The 23,328-nt window shown below is 40.3% G+C and overlaps 2 protein-coding genes across 4 annotated transcripts; one reads left to right on the top strand and one right to left on the bottom strand.

Moving 5' to 3' along the window:
* Positions 1-421: 421 nt before the first annotated feature.
* On the top strand, positions 422-18,718 carry xpot (exportin, tRNA (nuclear export receptor for tRNAs)). Of its 3 annotated transcripts, none has more exons than XM_057324150.1 (25): positions 422-534; positions 2,397-2,547; positions 10,087-10,169; positions 10,552-10,608; positions 10,910-10,979; positions 11,091-11,309; positions 11,487-11,671; positions 11,764-11,932; positions 13,301-13,537; positions 13,624-13,662; positions 13,749-13,811; positions 13,914-14,038; positions 14,149-14,293; positions 14,393-14,512; positions 14,603-14,697; positions 14,797-14,866; positions 14,965-15,203; positions 15,292-15,577; positions 15,684-15,873; positions 15,956-16,072; positions 16,148-16,263; positions 16,349-16,396; positions 16,469-16,537; positions 16,719-16,775; positions 17,042-18,718. In XM_057324150.1, the coding sequence occupies exons 2-25, from the start codon at positions 2,458-2,460 to the stop codon at positions 17,066-17,068; spliced, it is 2,916 nt and encodes a 971-aa protein (XP_057180133.1). In that variant the 5' UTR covers positions 422-534; positions 2,397-2,457; the 3' UTR covers positions 17,069-18,718. The 3 variants fall into 3 exon arrangements, with proteins under 3 accessions (XP_057180133.1, XP_057180132.1, XP_057180131.1); XM_057324149.1 differs by having other exon boundaries at positions 427-539; XM_057324148.1 differs by lacking the exon at positions 422-534 and adding an exon at positions 588-849.
* Positions 18,719-18,836: 118 nt separating this feature from the next.
* Positions 18,837-23,209, bottom strand: rtcb (RNA 2',3'-cyclic phosphate and 5'-OH ligase). Its single transcript, XM_057324151.1, has 12 exons — positions 23,026-23,209; positions 22,562-22,640; positions 22,066-22,133; positions 21,882-21,981; positions 21,647-21,803; positions 21,385-21,541; positions 21,149-21,308; positions 20,868-21,043; positions 20,595-20,783; positions 19,797-19,907; positions 19,602-19,721; positions 18,837-19,191 (listed from the first exon to the last, which is right to left on the bottom strand). Exons 1-12 carry the CDS (start codon positions 23,116-23,118, stop codon positions 19,084-19,086), a joined length of 1,518 nt encoding a protein of 505 aa, XP_057180134.1. The 5' UTR covers positions 23,119-23,209; the 3' UTR covers positions 18,837-19,083.
* Between the last annotated feature and the right edge of the window lie 119 nt (positions 23,210-23,328).

Raw genomic sequence — 23,328 nt, 5'->3', positions numbered from 1 at the left:
AAGTCTGTAGATTTGGTCAGTTAGTGTGTTTCTATCTGAAACTTGTCTGCAAGTGTATTTCTAGTTAAAAAAAAAAAAGTTCCGATTTTAAGTCTTGTAGTGTATTCCAGCCATTAGATGTTCTGTTTGAGAAGACAAAACTCTAGTGTCAGCTGGATATTACTTAAAAGATTCTTTAAGAATTCTAAGCAGTCTAACTGACGTTTGAGAAACTTAATTTAGGGAAACTTAGGCCCATCTGATGCCATTATTTGGATAAACTAATAATTTACACAAATCCAAATTATTTGAATTATGATGTGTTGTTATCAACATGGAGTTTGTGTGTGTTTGTAGATATTTGAATGAACAAAGATATCCCTCAACTACTGCAGTGTGACAAACCACGTTGTCGTCTCTCTACGGAAGTCCTTCCGGTGGTCGTGCCCCGTACTTCCGCTCGGCCCCGACACGCCGCTGTTGAATCTTTTACATGCGCACTCGAGTCATTTGAACAGGGCGGATGATGATGATGATGGAGCGGTAAAGTTCACGGTAAGGTGAGGTAACGCTCACTTTATCCACACGTTTACACGCTCGCTTTGTGTTTTATTCGCCCTCAAGAAAGTTTCGCGCGAAGCTTTTGTCTGACAGCGCGCGTGGGGAGACGGCTGTGGCTCCAGTCGTCATCACATTGAAACATTATTATCAGCAAATTAAGCCGATAACTCGCCACGTGTGACTCAACACGACACAGACACTGGTGTGGTCGTGTGACGGGTGCAGTATATCGGAGGTTTGACGGTTTTTCGGCGTGTTTTCTCGGTCTGTCACGCCACGTTCACTGAGGGGCGCGTGTGACATACGTGTGTAAGTAACAGTGCGAGTGGTCAAAAAGTCGATTATTTTGATAGTACAAGGGAGATAATCGACCGTTAATTTGAACAGCGCGAATAAATGTGGGCTTGTGAAGTTTATCTGTTTGTGTTTTGGTTTTGTGAACTATATGGCAGGGATTAACGTGACTATTGGGCCCGTGTTGCATCAGAAAAACACTGTGGTGAAGTGATTGTGTCACAGGGTAATACCGTGGCAATACTATGGTACTGTTATATCACTCTGGACTGAATAAGTACCATACTTGTGTATCGTCGTACTGTATGGTACGCATAGAAAGGTGTGAAGGTAAAGTAATAATACATACGAACATTACCACGGTTGACAGCGTAGACTCAGCGAAGTGATCGAGTCATCCTGAAAGTGCAAACTCAGCACATAGTTGGTTATTTGTTATGTGCTTTCTGTAAAAAATACAGGCATATATTACCTAAATGACAAATACCATGGTTTACTTTAACATTTACTATAGTTAACTCAACTGTAGTCAATTGTAGTAATTACTAAACCTTGTTATCCTATACTTTAAGTAGTGCAAGTGCATTAATAAACTGTAGTAAGTGCTTATAGGGCTGTCACGATTATGCAATTTGGCTGACGGTTAATTGCTATGACGGTTAATTGTCTGTTTTAAGGCTTTGACAATATAACAGTTAATGACAATTAATTTATTAAATGAAGAAAAGATAAACTTCAGAAATGTGAAGATTTTTTAAATAACTAATATTACTTACTATAGAGTCAGTAACCTTAACATCTAAGACTGTCTTGAGCACTAAAACTAGATATTAGGGTCTTGCTGTGTAGATGCAGCAAGTCTGGAAACAAAACAAAATCAACACAAAACATACAAAACTAACAACTCAAATAATGATGGAGAAATGTCATTTGAACGTAACAGTGAGTGCAGATCAAGGACAGTGGATGTAAAATGCAGTAGATACTGCACATCAGACTTGTTTTCTAAGGATTCACAATAATTGCGGTTATCTGAAATAGTTGTGAGGACGTCAAATAATAGCGATGAGACAATTATTTAATAATTGTGACAGCCCTAAGTGCTGTTCATTTTTACTGCTTTAAAATATAATTCTCTTATGTAAGACTTTTAGTATAGTTTACTATAGTAAATATTAAAGTATGTTACAGTATTTTTCCATGTTGCACAGTTGTTGTATTCATTTAGTTGTTGTATTTGAACAGATGTGAAAGATCCGTGGGATCTGTTTCTCTCTCCTACAGTTATACAGGAGTGTACCATGTTTTTACCCAATTATTATATGATATGATGTACTTGATAATTACTATATTGGCTTATTCATATTCTTTAGTGTACTGTGTGAACATGGTATTACACTGTCTTGTTTTTCCATCTCCAAAATTTATGGGCTGCAGGGCTGTATTGACCCTTCAGATTTTTGTTGTGTGTTCTTGTATCAGTGTGTGTTGATATTCACAGGAACTGGATGAACCTGCTACAAGTCTCATGTTTACTGATTTTCCTGTTATGTTTGTGTCAGATGTGTGAGTCCTGGGCGGAGGTTTGGAATAAACACATAACAGACAGCAGCTAACCCACGTATGGCCTGCGAGTCGGCTTTCCTTGCCATCATGGACGAGCAGGCCCTTATGGGACTGAACCCCAATGCTGACGCCTGCTACAGGCAGAGAGTGAGACACACACACACACACACACACACACACACACACAGAGCATGAAAACAGCTTATGTTTGTACAAGTGTTGTCAAGTCCTCAGAAGCACTCCTGAATTTTGTTGGCTATCATTCACATCATTTGACAGACCCCGCCCAAAGCTTTTATCCAAATTGACTTACAAAGTTGACGAAACAATAGTCATAAATCCTAAGGAGGTAACAATAATACAAGAAGTGCTCTCAGAAGTTAAATATTTTGTATAATTTGATTATACTGTGTGTTAGGAGTGCCACAATTCTCAATATAATATTAGACCCCTTTCTCGCCGACGTCACGCTTACGTCACGGCACTAGCTGGAGGCAAAACAAAGGGAAAACTGGAGGCGGCCAATACAAACAAGCACAGATTCGGCCACATAAGGAGTTTAAAATATCTTCTTGTTGTGTTGTTTAGTTCCACAATCGACAGAAAACAGTCTCCAATTTGATATTTTAACATATTCCCCTGCCATCGTCAAACAAAAACACTGACAACAGCTGTAGTTAAACACAATAAAACGAGCGGACTGAACAGAAACGTTCTTTAAACATGCTCGCGTTTCTCTTCATAACAGTAACCTAAGATTAAAAAACGACTGTCTTTTGTTGGTGTGGATTATGATTTGGTTATGTGGCTAAAAATATCTCACGTATGCCTAAATCATAAACGGGGGAACAATGTTATTTTTCACATAGCGTTAACTTTTGAATGCATAGGGTGTGCTCGCTAACTTTGTTAGTTATACAACTAGCAGTTAACTATCGACCAGAAACTAAACATAAAAGAAACTGTTTGTCATTTATTTTTAGTTGTCATAAGTGCATTAGTATAAAGGGAGAGGGAACAGTGAGAAGGCTCATGTTATATGTCAGGTTTGGTTCAAGTAAATGCATTTGCTAACATTTGCCACTGTTAGCACACACAGGCATCTATAGATGTATACGCTATCAGTTCAATCTTTACTATAAACACTTGGTTTCTCTGTCTGGTAGGTGTAGATGTCAGGCCACTTAACTGGAGGTAATCATGTCAGTTCGTCTCTGGATCCATTGAGTGAGTGCATACAGGTCGGCCAGATTCCTTGCGTTAAAGTCAACTTTTAAAAAAAACAATTGCGGTCCTAGACAGTGAGTGATATTACATTTTACAGATTTTTTTCGAGTCTTTCTCAAAAAGCAAGCAAACAAAACGTGCTCCCTAGCATTAGTAATGTGGTCAGAGGGATCTTTCTGCCTCCAGCTAAGCTCCACCCACAAAAACACGTCACAATGTTTACTTACAGGAAAGGCGTCTATACGTGTAAGTGAATTGTGGTTTTGCGTTTAAATTATTTTCCGTTCGCTTAATTACACTCTGAACTGGCTCTGTCCGTGTTTGTCTGTATGTCTGTGCGCTGAGATAGATAAACGCATCCCCACGAGTAATATCTAATAGCGATTGGTGATCGGGTGGTGACACGAGGCTGCCTGCAAAATGAGAAGCAATGTGCTGTTGAGTATAATGCTGACGAACAGACTCGAGCTGGCTTTATTGTATGCCCGTTGTACTTAAGTGATAATTTCAGAATTTGGCACATCAAGAATGTATTTATACACTGCATACGAAAGCAGCACATTCGCGTTGCTCTCACCCAGCACATGCAGAAATATGGAAGTCCGTTTTATCAAAAATGTCTTTTTACGTAACGTGTACAGACGTTGGACGCGTTATTGCGCCTAAAGACGTAATTTCGTCTACAGACGTTAGACGCGTGGACGCGTAATTGCGTGTAGACGCGTAAACCTTAGCGGCTCCATTGTCAAAATAAGATTCACATCCAGCAATGCAGACCCTACTGATATTTTATTTTAGCTACACTTTCCTGTTGGCTGTTATACTTATTTGATTAAAACATGGCAATGATACGCTTAATTTAATGATTAAATCAATGATCATTAAGCAAAGTCTTTTAAGGGGGAAAAAGTAAAACAGTTGTGTATGGGTACTTGACTGATTAATATGCAAATTTGTCCTATGGTGTGACGGCAAAAATATAAGAAAAAAACTAAGAACGAAGATAAATCTCTCTTATGCTATTTTATATGATAAAATCCCTGTTATGTTATTTTATATGATCAACATAAATATTAATAATATAAAATAATGTAAAATTAACCAATTTATTCGTCAACTACCCGTATACAGGTTAACCAATATCCTGTGCTGTGATCAAAAAATACAATTTTAAATATAACAGGGCTGCATTTCCCGATAATGTTGTCTCTTAGCGCGCTACGAAGACTCTAAAGATACACCTTAACTGAAGTTATACCTTTTCTAGGCATAGCCTACTTCCCGAACTATACCTTAAGAGGTTACTTTCTTACGTCCCATGTTACCAGGTGCTGTCCATGGTAGTGGTGCTGAATTAATGAATATCAATCGTTCGACAATCAATTATTCACTCTATATAGGTACTGCTTCACTGCGTTATGTGAGGTAGCGGCGTTCTTTATAAAATAAGCACTTTAGAATTAGTTGAAGTTGCATTTATTAGGACTCATGGGATAAAAATAAACCAAATTGCAAACTTAATCCAACCATCGATATTATTTAATTTTGAAATAAGTGTTATTAATCACACTTACAATATCAAGGGGAATGAGATAAACAAGTATGCCATTATTGTGCAGCCCTACAATGAGGTATTTTGATACTGAAATTAAACATATTCATTCATGACAAGAAAAATAAAAAGTAAAGGGAGTGAATGTGTGTTGTTTCCCTATTTTCTATTTAAAAGGTGTGCCATGAGATAGCCTACCTTTGATTATACCTGTGTTTGGGAACCCTTTATTTATATTATCTTATATGCTATAGTGTCATTTTACTCAACAAAAGCGCAGAACCCGGAACGTATAATCAACAGCTATAGCAGGAAAAAAGAGCTGAATTTAGGGGCTTTGTATTTGCCAAAGTTAGACCAACACGATCCAAAAGCTATTTGCTGCCGTGGCAGGTTAACTTTTCTATCTTTATAATTGCAGCATAAATTGTAGCCAGGTTTTCATGGTTTAAATGCACTAAAATGCTTTTCGGATGGCGCTGTCTTTATTTTAGCCAAAAAATTGCTTATGCCGCAATCTTTCTCTTTAAATATACTCAAAATGGTTTGGGTTGCCAGCTGATGCACCTTATTTAGATAATATCATTAAAAAGCTAACAACCATAAGTGTAAAGACAATTATATTCTTTGCATGAAAACACGTCAACATAATGGTATTTTCACGTTTAGAATTTTATTTGTAAAGACTGCGATGTAAATAAGCTTTTTCCACAGTGGCCACTAGCGGGATAAACTCTTAACGGTGATCAGGTATAGCTAAGAGTGCTCCAGACCAACCTTCCGAGCGTATAACTTAGAAGGTATACTTAACTAAGAACTTTTCGGGAAACACATATTAACGATAACGTACAACTTAAGGTATAACTTAAGAACGACGTAGAGTTAAGAAGGTGCAGGAAACGCGGCCCAGATCATTCACACTGTAAAACTAATCAGGACACCACGCAACACAATTTGTTCATTGTCGATTGATTTATTTGTCTAATAATTCCTCGCTCGCTCGCTTGCTCTCTCTCTCTCTCTCTCTCTCTCTCTCTCTCTCGCTCTCGCTCTCGCTCTCTGTACTTGAATGCTGTATGTTTCAGGTTAAGTTAAGAAGGTTAAGTTAACCACAGGTTAAGTGGGTCAAGGACCAGGCAGACACGCACAGAGAACATCAGACTCAGAATATAAGATGTGCAGAAAATAAAACACAAGTATAGGCCAAGACTCACAGACCAGTGACTAGGCAATGTATCATTGTAATGGAAACATTGCTTGATTTAATGTAAATTTTTATGTCAGTTAATGACATTTATTAATGTAGTAAAGTTAGTAAACTATTCAAGTTATTTTACAAACTTATCTTTAAATTGGTTGATGTCAAATAAAGTTTAAGTGACATTTCCAGCTAAATTGTACAGCTAAATTTATAAGTTGTTATTATATGTTTGACGTAAATTTTACTTGGCCAATAATTGTTTAACTTTAATCCAAAATTAATGTAAAATAATTTACATTCAGTGCTTCACTTCTTGATATGGTCTCCTACAAGTCACTATACTTAAGAATATTTCTGAGACTTTTTATACATTTGGGCCCTCACCTGTGTTTATGTTTGGGGAAATACCAGTAGATTTCGCGCCATGCAAGTGAGATTAGCTAGTGGGAACACACTGTGTCACTTGGCCGTTGCGGTGACTAAAAATCCAGTTCATTACTTGCAATAAGTTTCGATATCTTGTGTAGGCCTATTTTGGCAATGGAATTAATCTCACGTTTCATTCATATAATGAAAAATCAAGTTTTAGGCCAACCCTTTACTAGAAAGAATGAATGTGTATTTTCCCCATATTCCATTTAAAATGATTTTGGTGGCTCTTGAAATAAACCTGTTTAGGTGGTTTCTGGAATGAAATTGTTTGAAATGTACTGTGTGTAATACAATAAACATTTTTTAGCTAATGCTGCTCTCTAGATTTTTAACTGATTGACATACGGACTATATTTCAGTAAGCCGTGCAATTTAAACATAACTTCTGATGTGCATTCATGGTCATGGGATTTATAATAAAAAAAGAGACGATCGTGCGCTTGATCCGCACTGCATGACACTGGATGCAGTCGTCACGGGTGGGGTTAGGGGCTACTACATCCCTGAAATTAGTTTGCAGGGAGGGATGTCTAAATTATAACCAGTCCCGCGTTCCTGGGATAACGCATTCTTAGATTCCTTGTGTGCCCTTTATATACTATTTTTTTTGTGGAACTTTTTTTTTGTCAAACATTCACATCTCTCCATTTTCAAACCCTTAACACATAAAGAAAAAAAAATAAGGAAAAATATTTCAATTAACTTGTAAATGAAATGCTTAATCAACCACTGTAAAACGAGCCCATTCTCATGAATGAAATGCGTATAAATAACACGCGCTGTTGCAATATTGTGTAACTCTCCAAAACAACAGGTGTCAAATTTCATGTTGATCAAATTTAAATAACGAGAAATACATAATGCATCCCCTAAATGGCCTAAAATTAATCCTCAATTATAAAGATATAATGATTAATCTTACATAAATTCAGCATTAAAATCCGAACAATAGGTAGCCTATTCAATATTCCTGAATAATTATTATTTTCTGTTCTTTTTTCCAGAGCGCATCATAAATAAATAACATTTTCTGCGCTACAGGTTTTGCTTCTTGTTCTGGTGGTGTTAAAGTCTAAAGAGTTTTCTATTGATTTGTTCAACCCAAGCACTTAGTTTTCTGCTACTAGTTTTTATTTATATGATAGGCTACAGATCAAAACCAGACAGACATGGAGATAGAAATGACATAGAAAATGACTTACGGTGGTTAGAAATCAGGCTTGAGGTCCCATAGTAAAACAAAAACTTTTTTTGTAATTTTTCATGTTAATAACGTTCCAAGTTCGTTATCTTATTTACACTAAATCCAGAAATGCATGCCCGGCTACGTTGCTGCCCAGGAAAAGCAAAAGCGAGCGTGATAAAACCATAATAATTCAAATTGTGTGTCCTCATAAACTACATTTACATAAACGATTATTGGAATAGTTTCATGAGCTTAAATCTTTGAAAATAATATGAAAAAATCTGCCAATCCCTATAGCCTAGTAATTATGTTCAAGATTGCAGAAGCCCGTGCGCATCAGTGTGCCTGTTCTTAAGTTACACTTACTTTCCTCCTGTGTTTTTTCCTGTAAAGCGCCATTGAAACTCTTGGAACATTGCAATAAAAAGGTCTACAATACTGTAACCCATTGAAATTGGTTGAGAAATGTAAACGTTATTATGCTTCATACAAAAATAAAAAACGCAGCTTCCTCGTTTACTGGTTTTCTGACATTTTTCGTGATTTTAATCTACATGTACTGTTCGTCGTGATTGGGATATGCATAATACTGGGCAAAAATGTGTTGTGTAGTGTTAAAATGCAAATTAGAACTCTCTCGGGATCCCCCAGTGTTCGGAACTCTCGGCTGCAGCCCATGTTGCCCATTGGGTTGACGGCATAATAAATATAATTTTACAAATGTACACATTTTTGAAAAACACGTCAGCAGTTGTTAAGAAAATTTTGCAAAGCCATGCTTTCGATGGTCTGTCTACCGCTTGTATTTTGAAATGCCCTCTTCTCCCCTGTCGTAAAATCACGTATACGCTGACGTATTCGGAACTAGGACCATATGCAATGCCAAGTATGAGGGAACATCACGTTTATATGTATAATTCATGAACGACACATGGTTACGTGAATGATGACGTCACGACTATGTTTAATCAATTTTATGCAAATCTTTCCGTTTTGTGACTTTCCATTGGCTAAAACCAATATGTCTGTAGACGAAATTATGTCTTTAGGTGCAATAACGCGTCCACGCGTTATATCGTCTGTACACGTTACGTCTAAAGACATTTTTGATAAAACGGCCTTCCATACAGAAAGAACGTCTACAGCACCACGCCAAAGTCCGTTTAACGAAAGCCATGCCACTCGACGGCCTTTTGGACAGCTATTTACATCATAGCAAGAGCGCCTCCAGGCAGCTATTTAGCATTGCATTTCTTCCAATTCATTGCAATGGCAGTGGTGCACCTTGTTAATATATTTTCTTAGTTCTTTCCCATTTAGCGCTGGTGTTTGTAGTGTAATGCGCACCGCACATTTACTTCCAGTACAGTAATCGCAAGTTTTGCATTACATTATTTTAAATACTGTGATGCACAAATCCTCTTCAGAAGCATATTTTACTGGCATGTTGATGAACAGTAAACCAAAAACTGCTGTGAGCTGCCAGTGTAAATCTTCACATTTATTCAATACACCAGGCATTTGTACAAGATGATTTTTGCTTAAAGATAATAAAATAAGTCTAGTATAAATAAAGAGAATTTCAGTAAAATTATATATTTTTTCTTAACTTTTTACTGTTCCTGTCACTTAAAGGCGGGGTGTCCGATTTCCGAAGTACGCTTGTTTAGACAAAGTCGGGCCGAGGACCAAAACAACCTTGTAGCCAATCAGCAGTAAGGTGCACAGGACGGACATTAGTCGAGCCGAGCGCTGACGAAAGCGAAACACGGGGTGTGTCTGTGTTGGTGATTTGAACATTAAGAGAAATTGAACACCCGCCTTTAAGCATAGAACAATGAAAAAACGCTTTAATGTGCCAAGCCATCATATATAGAAAATAAAATTAACTTGACCTTCAAGGGGGGCGGGGGGGGCGGGGGTGCCGTTGGAGGGGTGGGGTGTGCCCCCCCTAAGGCAATGGTAGGGGAAACACTGACAATCATGCATGATGCCATAATCACACAAAACATTAGAGTAAAGTATCTTGCATCATCCACAAACAGATTTAATGTGTAACACCCAGTTAAGGTGATGTGTGTGTTTCAGGCGCTGGTGTATTTCGAGCAGTTGAAGGAGTCTCTGGACGGTTGGGAGGTTTGTGCTGGAGCTCTGGTTAAAGGTCTTTACAGGTGAATATCACAGTTTATTCAGTTGTGATTAGGGCTGCTCCATTAAGACAAAAATCATAATCACGGTTATTTTGGCCAATAATGAGATCACGATCATTTAACACGATTATTCACAGTTTTTGAAACAACATAGAAAAAATCTATGTAAAGAAATAGCACAGCTGAACTGCTGTAAAGGAAAGGGTGCCCTGTGGATTTATAACACAAGAAAAGAGAGGCTTTTTAAAAAAAGGAATGCAGCACAATACTAGTTTTACCTCAATTATTTTGTTTTTGTAATTGTTGAAGGCCAAAATTGACGATCATGATTAATTTTCGATTAATTGCACAGCCCTAGTTGTGCTGTAAAGAAACTTCATATTGTGACGTGTTTCTCCATCAGTGATGATCACGTGAAGTTCTTCTGCTTTCAAGTGCTGGAACACCAGATCAAGTTCAGGTATTTCTGTTTACACACTTTTACAAATGATGTCCAGAACCATTTTGACCATCTGTTGTTGAATGATTGTAACATTTGATAAATGATCACAATTTATTTTCTTTATTTGCAATATGATGAGGCATTTAATAAGATAGTTGTGTTATTGTCTGTTTAAAAATCTTCAAAATCACAACAAAGCTACAGATGGTTGTGTATGAAGTTTTAAGATCAGATGCTGATTGTGTCTAAACGTTGTGTGTGTGTGCGCGTGTGTGTGTGTGCGCGTGTGTGTGTGTGCGCGTGTGTGTGTGTTGTTCAGACATGGCTCTCTGACTGGTGCTCAACAGCAGCTGATCAGAGAGACTCTCATGAAGTGGCTACAGTCTCAGGTTAGTGTTTATTGATCTTGTGTGTGTTTGTTAATATCGTGTGTGTGGGAGAGAGAGATGTGATTCATCTCTTTGTGGTCTTGTCTTGTCTGTGTGTGTGTGCGCGTATAGCTGATGAACATTCAGCCTGAGAAGCCCTTCATCAGGAATAAAGCTGCTCAGGTTCTGGCACTCACGTTTGTTACGGAGTATCTGACTCACTGGCCCAAGTTCTTCTTTGACATCCTGGCACTGGTGGGGCTGAACCCGAACGGTGTGGACATCTACCTGCGGACGCTCATGGCCATAGATGGTGAAGTGGTGGATCGAGACATCATGCACGGTCCTGAGGTACAGCCAGCCTGATCTGAGATCTCTCATGTCTTTATCTCAGTTTTATTCAAATAGCTTTATTGGCACGACAGAAGTACATTTGCCAAAGCATTCAAAAAAGGACATGGAAAATAATTCACAACAACTGATCATCTCTCTCTGTGTCCTGACTGTCCGTCTCTCTGCCCTCCGCAGGCAACACGCAGAAACACGCTGATTAAAGACAACATGCGTGAGCAGTGCATCCCCGCGCTGGTGGAGTCCTGGTTCCAGATCCTTCAGACGTACCAGCACACACACAGCGAGCTGACGTGCCAGTGTCTGGAGGTGGTGGGAGCATACGTGTCCTGGATCGACCTCAACCTCATCGCCAATGACAGGTCAGAGTGTGTGAACTTAAACCTGATGTTTTACCCGTGTTTAGAGCTCTCTCTCAGTGCTCGGTGTTGATGCGATCTGTGCGTCTGTGTAGGTTTGTGAACGTGTTGCTCAGTCACATGTCTATGGAGGAGCTGCGTGAGGAGGCCTGTGACTGTCTCTTTGAGATCGTCAATAAGGGAATGGATCCTGTAGACAAAACCAAACTGGTGGAGTCTCTGTCTCGAGTGCTGCAGTCTGCCGGCTTCTTTAACGTCCAGCAGGTGAGTGAATCTGTTCTTACAGCAGCGTCGTATCATTAAATAAACACGCATGATTAGGGATGTTCATATTGACCATTTAACCGTAAACCGATAGTAAACATTTTGACCGATTAATACTATCAGTTAAACTATTTAAAAGGTATGTTTATTTTTAAAGTTAAATAATATTCATAATATTTTTAATACATTATAATAATTTAATAATACGTTTTTAAATAACTATTAAAGCATACATGTTTTTTAGTTTTCTTTATTGTGAAAGAAACGTGTGTTAACTCCAGGTGTAAATGCCCTCTGAAACGTTTTCGAGACGCATTAAAATCCAATCACGCAAACCACTTGACGAAACTGGACAAGTGTAATTCATCTGCTTGTCGAGGCCACATTTGTCAGAGCTTTACTCCTCCAAACGGAGTGCGTCATTGGCCGCTATGACATTCTCTGTCTTCCTGGCGTGTCTACACAACAGCGAAATGAAGCTCAGCAAAGCTAATAGCAGAGCTACTGCAAGGGAATTTCGGTGCTAGCAATCAATTTATCCTTTACATAAACTTATCTCATGATGCTTCGCATCGGCAGCCTCCCGTGCGCTTTGGAAAGGAGGAGAAAATGGCGCGACCCGATGTTTCCCTGGGTTCTTTTAGACGTGACGTAAAAATACGAATGTGAAATACGAACAAGTAATAAATAATATTTGTATTTTGCACGGGTATAGCAGATCGGATTCAAATCTGTTTTGCTAAGACACATTTATGCCCTCTTTGGATATTAATCCTGACTGGTGGAAAGCAAATAAAACGCGCTTCCCGAGGCGTTATCTCTGCATTCCCTGACTGTCAACAGGCTCCAGACTGTCCCCACAACACATAAACATGTTACTTTATTAAATAAAAACTAGGCAAGCTTTGGATTGAGGTAGGCCTGCTATTTTTATTCAATGAAAAATCTTTCTGACGGAAATAAGCTTTTTCTATCTTCCTTTTCTGCCGGTGTTTTCGTTTTGTCATAATTTGTTAATTATTCAAGTTATTTTCTTGCCTGTTTATTTTATGCTTTGGGGTTTAGGTTTGTGAAAATGTGATATGTGAATGCAGGTGCTGTTGTTGATCTATTCGTTATGCTGCTGTTTGCATGTTAAAATAAATCAAATCAAATACAAATTTTAACGTGTCACATACCCTCATCAACTGTAGCTGTGTCTCATTTCAATGAGACGCAGCATGTATTTTTATTTAATTCCAATTTAATATTAAAATCTTATCAGTTAAAGGTTAATGTTTGGATAATGAGCGTCGGTTCTCGGTTAGGGAATTAAACCGAAATGAGCATCCCTACACATGATGACACAGAAGTTCTATCACCTGTCAGGAGGAGGATGTGGACTTTCTGGCAAAGTTCTCTCGTCTGGTCAACGGCATGGGTCAGTCTCTGGTGCTGAGCTGGATGAAACTCGGTAAGACAGGGGATGGGAAGGTTGCCACGGAAACGCTGGGTTCTCTGGAGGCGAAGGTCCCGCTTATGCTACAGCTGCTAATTCATGAAGATGACGATATTTCAGCAAACATCGTGGGCTTCTGTTACGACTACCTGCAAGTGCTCAAACAGGTACACACGTGTGTATGTGTGTGTGTGTGTGTGTGTGTGCGTGCTCATCTGTTGTGATGTTAATTTCTGACTGTGTGTTTGTGTAGCTTCCGGCTCTCAGTGATCAGCAGAAGAGCAACATTGAGGTAAAGCAGCATCACGGGTACATTATATCACTGTTGATTGTTATTAGCGCTGTCATTCATGTTTGTTGTTGTTGTCATGGTAACAGGCGATCATGCTCGCTGTCATGAACAAACTGAAGTATGATGACGAGTATAACTTTGAGAACGAGGTCAGTCTGAAGAACAGTGAGGTTTGTCTTTGTTTCTGTCTGGATTGATGTGTAATACAGTGTGTGTGCGTGTGTGTCCGTGTGTGTGTGTTTGTGTTTCAGGGTGAAGATGAGGCCATGTTTGTTGAGTACAGGAAACAGTTAAAGATGCTGCTCGACCGACTGGCTCAAGTGTCTCCTGAACTTCTGCTGGAGTCTGTACACAGAGTCTTCAACAACACAATGCAGTACGACACACACACACACACACACACACACATTTCATAGACAGATCTTTCAGAAACAGAATATCTTGTTGTTTTGAAACACTGATGTGATGGCTGTGTGTGTGTTTCAGGAACTGGCATGCGGTGGCGTTCATGGAGGTGGAGGTGGCCATCAGACTGCTGTACATGTTGGGTGAAGCTCTTCCAGCATCACACGGAGCTCATTTCTCTGGAGATGCAGCTAAAGCCAGTACACTGCAGGCCATGATGAGAACGGTGAGAGTCTGACAAATACCTGTTTATACTGATACACAATTCAAACCTCCATCTGCCTGACGTGTGTGTGTGTGTGTGTGTGTGTGTGTGTGTGTGTAGCTCATCTCCTGTAGTGTCAGTGAGTATCAGCATTCATCTGTCAGTCTGGAGTTCTTCGAGACTGTCGTCCGCTATGATAAATTCTTCCTAGTGGAGCCGCAGCACATTCCCAACGTCCTGGTGAGTTTGGAAAAGTAGATCAGTTTGTCTAATCTCTATACATCTGTTTTTGTGGACAGAAAATGTTCAATGCGTGTGTGTTTTGTTCAGATGGCCTTTTTAGATCATCGTGGTCTGAGGCACAGCAGTCCAAAGGTCCGCAGTCGAGTGGCTTACCTGTTCTCACGCTTCATAAAAACTCTGCAGTGAGTCTGACATCATAACCACACACACACACGCACGCACGCACGCACGCGTCGTGTCTGTAGTTAAAGTGACTGATGAACTTCTCTCGCTGTGTGCAGTAAACACATGAACGAGTTTATCGAGGACATTCTGAGCAGAATACAGGACCTGCTGGAGCTCGCACCTCCGGTAACTGATCATCCCCTCCTGTTTCACTTCTGCTCTCATGTTAGTTTGACTCTGATTATCTTCTGAAGGTGTTCAGTGTGTGTTCTGTCTGTCTGCAGGAGAACGGTTTTCCAGCTCTGCTCAGCAGTGATGATCAGCTCTTCATGTTTGAGACGGCTGGTGTGTTGATCGTGAGCGGAGAGAGTCCGGCCGAACGTAAGCAGGCTCTGATGCGCAGTCTCCTGTCGCCTCTGATGGATGCTTTCCGTGTGCTGCTTGCAAAACTGGCTCAGGAGACCGATGAAGAGAGACAGACGGTGCTGGCCGACTGCTTGAGTCACGCTGTGGGCTTTGCCAGGTATGCTTGTGGGGTTCAAACGTTTATAGCAAGAACTTGAATTAAAATAGTGATTGAAAGTATTGAGTGTGGCTTTTGTGTTTTTCAGTCGCACCAGTAAAGCGTTCAGCAATAAGCAGACAGTGAAGCATTGCGGCTGCTCCGAGGTTTATCTGGACTGTCTGCAGACCTTCCTGCCTGCTCTCAGCTGTCCCGTCCAGCGGGGGGTGCTGCGCAGCGCCGTGCGCTCATTCCTGCACCGCATGATCATCTGTCTGGAGGAAGAGGTGCTGCCCTTCATCCCCGCCGCATCTCAACACATGCTGAAGGACTGCGAGCCCAAAGATCTGCAGGAGTTTATTCCTCTCATCAGTCAGATCACAGCCAAATTCAAGGTACAGAAACACACAGATGATCTGCCTTCACTTCGCCTCATGAAACTCGAACACTGATTTTCTCTCTCTCTCTCTCTCTCTCTCTCTCTCTCTCTCTCGCTGGTAGAACCAGGTGTCTCCCTTCCTGCAGGAGATCTTCATGCCTCTGGTGATGGCTATATTTGAGGTGTTGTCTCGTCCGGCGGAGGAGAATGATCAGACGGCTGCGTTGGAGAAGCAGATGCTGAGACGAAGTTACTTCAGCTTCATTCAGACCATCGCCAGCAGCGGGATGAACGAGGTCATGGCCAGACAAGGTGAGACGCCTCCACCATCCCGCTCTGATCTGCACATGCTCGTCTGAACACGTGAACTGACGGCTTTATCTCTGTCTGTTAGGTGCTGAAAATATCGAGCGCGTGCTGTTCACCATCATTCAGGGAGCTGTGGACTTCCCAGACCCCGTCGCTCAGAAAACCTGTTTCATCATCCTCTCCAGACTGGTGGAGCTCTGGGGTACACGTGTAAACAGCTGTTTGATTCTGAGAAATGAGGACGGATTGATTTCATGACTTCTCTTCTGTGTCACAGGTGGAAAAGACGGTTTGGTGGGATTCCCAGATTTCATCTATAAGCACATCGTCCCAGCATGCTTCATGGCCCCTCTCAAGCTGACCTTTGACCTTTCAGACGCTCAGAGTGTTCTGGTAAGTTAGTTACAGCTTGTTTTAAACATGGTCGTTTTGATGGGGATGTGTACGTGATTTGTGATGTTTTTCTTGTGTTGTTTAGACACTGTCTGAGTGCACGCTGACTCTACACATGATTCATCTCAAGAGAGTGAGTCTGATCTTATCTACTTTCTTTAGTTCTGTGTGTGTGTGTGAATAACACGATCTGTTGTGTGTTCAGGGTCCAGAGTGTGTTCAGTTTCTTCAGGAGTATCTGCCCTCTCTACATGTCTCACCTGAGATCACACAGGTACCTCATCACACATCTCAGTCACAAACCAGTTTCATTTTTAGGGAATCAGACTTTCTATTATTTAATTGGTGTGAAATAATCCAGTAAAATCACGTGGAGATTAGCAGAGGTATATTGTTAACCAGACTGAAGTGTCAAAAAATGTGTTGAGCATCTGTTAAATGTGATTTTCCTTCAGGAACTGTGTCAAGTACTTCAGCAGCCGGACGTCAAGGTTCTGAAAAATTACATGAAGGTACTTTAGAGATTTAATGGTCTGAACACTTTTGGGAAAATCCTTCAGATGAAAATGTTCATTCTAATCCATTTTTGATAGTAAAGACATTTTTTACAGGTATGCAGTTTTGCATGAACATAAGAATTTATAAAACACCGTACAGACACTCTTGACTGTCCACACACACACTTGCAGGATCAAATCTATGCAAAGTTTTATACACAAGGTCTTTGTTTTAGAAGTTTTGGATGGGCTTTTATTAACATGTTGTTGTATGTCTGCAGGCTTTCTTCCAACAGGCCAAACTTTAAAATTGGAATCGTCTGGTGGAGCGTTTTAGGAGCTCAGCCGTTACTTCCAGAACACCACAACAGAGCTTAGCATAGGAGCTACTTTTGCACTTAAAGAGAAGCTTAACCACACCCATCCTGTCTGCGGGACACGGACCCCCAACAGGAGTCACGTGGGGATTGTCTGTCACGGTGACCATGCCCCTACACCGACCTTGGCCCAATCAGAGTTGTGCTCTCCATGTGGGATTAGTCGCCTGGACTGAAGAGTTGGAACTACGCGCCAAGACGGAGAGCCAATGGCAAACTGCAGGTGGGGTTTGTGAGGGTGGAGCTTCATTCTTGGACAGGATTTCAAAGGAAAGTCAGAAGTTTAATGGTTTCCTGTTGAAATTGGCAGGAAAATACAGTTTTGGGAATGTTTTGATCTAAATGTTACAGAAGTTAGAGGTTAGCAGGATGAATTTGATGAAAGGTTTATTTTATTTTGTTGGTTTGAATCGGGGGATGTTTTTTAATTTCAGTATAAGGGCCGGTTTAAGACTGTGTATTTAAATGTTACATAAAAAAACAAATTGTGTGATAATGAAGAGTAGCTTTTAGTTTGAAGTGATGAGGTTAACATGGAAGTGCTCTTGATCTGGGCTTAACGGCATCTGTTTTGGGTCTAAAAACTTTTTTTAATATAGTTTTTGTTCTTAAATTCTTTGTAACCGGCTAAATTATCAGACAGCAAACCACCCTCTTCCATCGTTTCGAAACAGCACAATTTTCAGTTGGTCCTTAACTTTTTGATAATTTGCAATCCGTTATTTGAAATATGCAATGTTACAAACTGTGAAAATTCTTCAGCGAGGTTTGATCTCTGGATCCGCAGTGTGTGATGTTTTGAGCAGGTCTAGCATTTAATCTCATTGTAAGATGTTAAGACTGACAGAATTAGACATTGACAATCTATTGTATTTTGAGACGTCTCGCACACTGCAGGTCCGTCATGGCACAGTTCTGTGTGTTAAGAACGTTTAGGCCTGAACATTTGTGTTAGCTGTAAGATGGTGGTTCATCTCCCAGCATTGATCTGTCACTCACATTGGCTTTAAAGTCATAGTGCACCCCAAAATGAAAATTCTGCCATTACTTACTCACCCTCTTGTCATTTTAAACCTGTATGACCTTATTCTTTTTTCCGCAAAATATATATTTTGTAGAATGTTTATAACAGCAGCACCCATTCACTTCTATTGTATGGACACAAAAGCAATGCAAGTAAAAGTGCGCCGTCGCTGTTCGGTTGCCTACATACTTCAATATATCTTTTTTGTGTTCTACGGAAGAAAGTCATACAGGTTTGAAATGACAAGAGAGCGAGTAAATGATGACAGAATTGACATTTTTGGGGAAACTACCACTTTAAAAATATGAAAATCCCAAAATGAAACATAAGAAGCACTTTGCCATGAACTGAAATGTAATTTCTATTATGAAGATGTTTTTTGCTTGTAATGCACCAGTCCTGCTCTTTAAAACCCACTGCATTCATGCCAAATAAGAGAAAGACAGATGGAAATCTTTGTGTAAACTTGATTTATTTTTGATATGCTGGGACATGCCCCCATTTTCCCCCTTTGTAGATTTGTTTTGTCATGACCAATAAAGTGTTTACTAATCTCACAGGTGAGTGTTTATTCCACACGGGTCAGCAGGTGTGTTTGGACTTCATGCGGCGCTGCACAGAACGCTCAGCGAATGACATCAAAGTATTGTGAGACGCTGATCGGTCTGTGCATCACCACACATCAATGGCCGAACACAACTAACTTCATATCAACACATCTTCAACATAAATTACTGTTATTAGATTTTACCTGTGCAAACCCTTCTACCATAAATCCAAAACACACGACTGCTTCTGACAGTCCTTTCACCTTCACAAGTGCAGAGTGTTCAAGAACTCGATAGTATTTGTTTGACTGACAGCTTGTTTCAGGATGTCTCATTCCTGCGCTGTCGTCCTGTTAGGCCGTGTTCCTCCGTGTTTAACCTTTAATCACAGCGATGGGGCGGAGCTTGACGGCCTTCTTACTGATACCTGCGTCATGGCACGTGTTGACCACGTCTGTGACGTTCTTGTAGGACTCTGGTGCCTGATGGTCAACAAAAAACAAGCTCCAGAGATTTATAATTCTTTAAAATCTATTAGAAAACTTGACCACTTCTTAAATCAGATGTTAAAAATTATTAAAATAAATAGTATAATCTACTGTTTTTATCCAAGTAGGTAATGCCTAAAGTTAAAGATGCAATCCGTAACTACACATTTACAAAGTCTGACATTATTTGATGTGGCATGATTTTTACTTTTAACCCAAAAAGAGTTACTGATTGCAGCTTTTACCTTTTAGAGTACAAAACATATCAATGTAATCAAATGCATTTCATCCCTCTTGTTTGTATTACAATTATTACAGTAAAAAATAAAAACAAAAAGGCTCGTTTCTCAGACATTGAAGATGAAACATGATTGAAATGCAATAACCCTGAGAGCGTTTCTCACCTCCTCCATCACCAGTTTGGGTGACGCCACTCTGATGGCGATTCCCTTGTCTGCCAGTTTATCGAGAACATCCTGAAAGTCCAGGTTTCTTCTGGATTTGGCTCTGGACAGCGCTCGACCCTGCAGCGTTCACAAACACACGTAAGCAGGTGATGACATCACATCCACTCTATCACAATCTGTTATGTGACTCACTGCTCCATGACACGTGGTGCCGAAGGTCTCGGTCATGCCCTGTTCTGTTCCTGTCAACACATAACTACATGTACCCATCGTTCCTCCAATCAACACTGGCTGACCGGTGAGCTGGAAAAGAGAAACAGACCAGAAATAAAATAACACTTCTGTCATTTAATCAACCTCGTGTTGTTCTGAACCTGTGGCACTTTAAAGAAAATGTTCTTTAGAACAACAATAGGGTGATAAAATAAGTGTAATAAACATTTCAGGTTATTTACAACAATTCAAGGGTTAGTTCGGCCCAAAATGTATATTTACGCACCCATGTTTCATTCAAACCTATGGCTTTTTTAGTTCTTTGAAATAAAAAGGCTGATATTTTGTACGTTTTCAGGTAGAATATTGTGATTTCCTCTTCTCAAGCTTCATGATGTAATGGATTATGTATTGGTTGTTTTTATATTAGTTTGACCTTTTTGCCTGCCTTAAGGACACTTGGATTATATAACATGAGTCACATCAAGTTTAATGAATCTTTGGCATCCTTTTGAACAAAATTACCTCAAAAAACCACTACAAAAATCTGTTTTGGATTTAAAGAATAAGCCACAGGGAACCAACCCTTCAAAAATATTGGCCAGTATCTACAGAATTAGTCTCATTTTCAGATTAACATTACTAGTTTCATTATTTCTGCAGTGTGAACTTTCCATCTACGCACAATGAAATGATGCTGTAGTCTGTAATGAACACTCATCAGTCTCTGTGTTTTACAGCTACACAATCACATGAGAGTACAAACATGTGCGTTACCTGATAGTCGACAGGTATGAGTGGGTGATGAGGAGGAAACGCTCGTGTCGAGCCCTTCCTGTGCACCAGAAGAGTCTTCTGTTTGCCGTCCATCATGTGCTCCTCAACCTTGGCGATGTTGTGCGAGACGTCGTAGATGACGTGCATGTCCAGATCATCTGGCGTGGTGTTGAACACTTTGGAGAAGGCCTTAAGGTCAGAATAAACTCACATCAACATAGTCTTAAAAATGTATTTGTAATGCAGTTTTGTACAAACACACGATCTTCTGACCTGTCGAGTGAGGAAGGTCATGGATGAACGGTTGACCCAGGCGTAGTTTCCCGCTGCGGCCATCCCCTTCAGATAGTCCTGACCTTCAGTAGACATTGCGCGAGCGCAGGCCAGCTGACGGTCATTTACTGTGATCTTATCTCGCTTCATGGCCTTCTCCATGGCAACCAGAGCATCTGAGTGATAGACAGAGAGAGAGAGAGAGAGAGAGAGGATAATGATGATGTCACATTACTTTGACACCCGATGAAGGGTGCATTGCAGGTGGGGTTTCTGCTCACCTGTCGCCACCTGGTGGCCGAGACCTCGACTGCCACTGTGGATCATCACACACACCTGTCCCTTGTGATCGATGCCCATCTTCTTGGCTGCATAGTCATTATAGATCTCATCTACCACCTGAATCTCAGCGTAGTGATTTCCTGCACCCAGAGTTCCCAACTACACAACGGCAGGGAGAAAAACTTTATTCAACTATAAACCACACAACAATGTGCAGGTGTGAGCGTTTGTGTACCTGTGGCAGTCCTCTCTTCTTGGCTTTGGATGAGACTTTGGCTGGATCGGCCTGCAGCATTCTGCCGTATTCCTCACAGTGTTCTTTGTCCTCGGCCCAGGCGTATCCCTCCCTCAGAGACCAGTCCACACCCATCTCCAGAGCCTCCTCCAGGTCTCTACACACACACACACACACACACACACACACACACACACACACAGCTTTACACTCACTATCTAAACTAAACGTATATTTTCTGTGTTGTGTTTCTCATGTTTACTTTGCACTCATGGGAATGACGCCCTTGGATCCGACCCCGACGGGAATGTGGTCAAACATGGACTGTGCCAGCTGCTCTTTCACCGGCTGTACATCACCCTCGTCCAGGTTTGTCCGCAGCAGACGCACACCACAGTTGATATCAAACCCGACACCACCTGCACAAGAGAGATGCACCGTGAACTGTCACATTTACTGTAGGAACGGGTGTATTTAAAGCCGGTGGGGTTGCGTACCAGGAGAGACGACAGAGTCAGGATTGTCCATGTCAAACGCAGCCATGTTTCCAATGGCAAACCCGTATCCAGAGTGAACGTCAGGTAATCCAATAGACCTCTGAAGAACCCAGACATGACACGACACAGGGTCAAAAACAACTCTACATCAGAGTTAAATACTGAAATATTACCCTCAACTCACATGTACAATTCCTGGCAGGGCAGCAACGTTTCCTATTTGTTTCATAGCAGGCAGAAATCCACCAAATCCTGTGAACACAAATGTGTTTATTTATATACAGACATTCATCTCTGTTTGTGTTTACTGTCATAGTAGTCAAGCATTATAATATGTGTTGTGTTGGGTAAAAAAAGTTTAAAGACTGAAACATGTTTTCTTTAATGAATGAAAAGATTAACATTATAGATTTCTCCTGTTTATCTTTATACTCAAGCAAAAAACAAACAAACTGAACAATACCACCACCTAGCCTAATTGTAAAAAAAACTAATATCAACAATGCTCACTTTATTATTCCATTCTATTGTTCTCATTATTAGTATATAGTTTTAAACTGTTGTCTAAGCATTTATTCACTCAACCCTGAACCCTTTGACTATAGCACGTGTTTTATGACTTCAAGCCATGGGTGTGTTTGCGTGTATAAAGACGTAAAGCTTCGTGTGTTTGACGTCACCTCCACCACGACACGCGTTTCTCAGCTCTTCAAACATCAGTTTCTCCAGAGGATCATTTACATAGAAAATTCCCTCAACCTGGATGTCAAACCAACATTTCATCAGTTTAACGCAACGTAAAATTTAAAAATAAGTCCAATTAATCATCAGCAACACATGCCAGCTTAACAAATATCCAAGACACACCACAGAAACCCTTAACAAATACACTAGTACGAGTTTAATGTGGTAATTTTGAAATATATGATGACAATGAAGAATATTTGTAATATTTATATACCATTCAAATGTCACAAAAGCCATTAAAAATAAAACAACTACAAGAACTGTTTAATATTCGCATACTTTTGCTAATAAGAGTAGAACAGTTAAATGTTTGACAGGTTTTTAATGTGTTCAAACTTCTGTCTGTACGTACGTCGTCACACACACGTTTGCATTATATGTGACAGGTGATTTTTACCTGCATATTCGGCACGAAACCTTTCTTAATCCTCCAGCAGTTCTTATCAATTTTATCCAGATACTGCAGCTCATCGTTGTAACTGCGACTCATTTTCAAAACTTAAGTTTTAATTCCTTTTTCGACCAGAAAGCACAATCACGCCCGCAGCTCGTCTTCTTCTGTCGTTTTCACTGCAGACTGTCGCCGTTGTAACGGGCTTCTTCAGCGCCGCCTGTTGTTCACATGCGCGTACTGCAGCAGAAATGTAATGAGAGTCAGGCGTCAAAGATTATTTATTTTTACACGTTTGGTTTATTAATG

The sequence above is a fragment of the Triplophysa rosa genome, linkage group LG24, assembly GCF_024868665.1.
Source record: "Triplophysa rosa linkage group LG24, Trosa_1v2, whole genome shotgun sequence".
In the NCBI taxonomy this organism is placed as follows: Eukaryota; Metazoa; Chordata; class Actinopteri; order Cypriniformes; family Nemacheilidae; genus Triplophysa; species Triplophysa rosa.
This window is presented reverse-complemented; position numbering and strand designations above follow the sequence as displayed.

What these genes read in the sequence shown, in the direction of transcription:
- xpot (XM_057324150.1), top strand. Translation starts at nt 2,458, where the DNA reads ATGGCCTGCGAGTCGGCTTTCCTTGCCATCATGGACGAGCAGGCCCTT. An exon ending in ACATCATGCACGGTCCTGAG is followed by an intron (nt 11,310 to 11,486) that starts GTACAGCCAGCC and finishes TGCCCTCCGCAG; the next exon opens with GCAACACGCAGAAACACGCT. An exon ending in CGCTTCATAAAAACTCTGCA is followed by an intron (nt 14,698 to 14,796) that starts GTGAGTCTGACA and finishes CGCTGTGTGCAG; the next exon opens with TAAACACATGAACGAGTTTA.
- rtcb (XM_057324151.1), bottom strand. Translation starts at nt 23,118, where the DNA reads ATGAGTCGCAGTTACAACGATGAGCTGCAGTATCTGGATAAAATTGAT. An exon ending in AAACGCGTGTCGTGGTGGAG is followed by an intron (nt 22,134 to 22,561) that starts GTGACGTCAAAC and finishes TTGTGTTCACAG; the next exon opens with GATTTGGTGGATTTCTGCCT. An exon ending in CCCTGCCAGGAATTGTACAT is followed by an intron (nt 21,982 to 22,065) that starts GTGAGTTGAGGG and finishes TGGGTTCTTCAG; the next exon opens with AGGTCTATTGGATTACCTGA.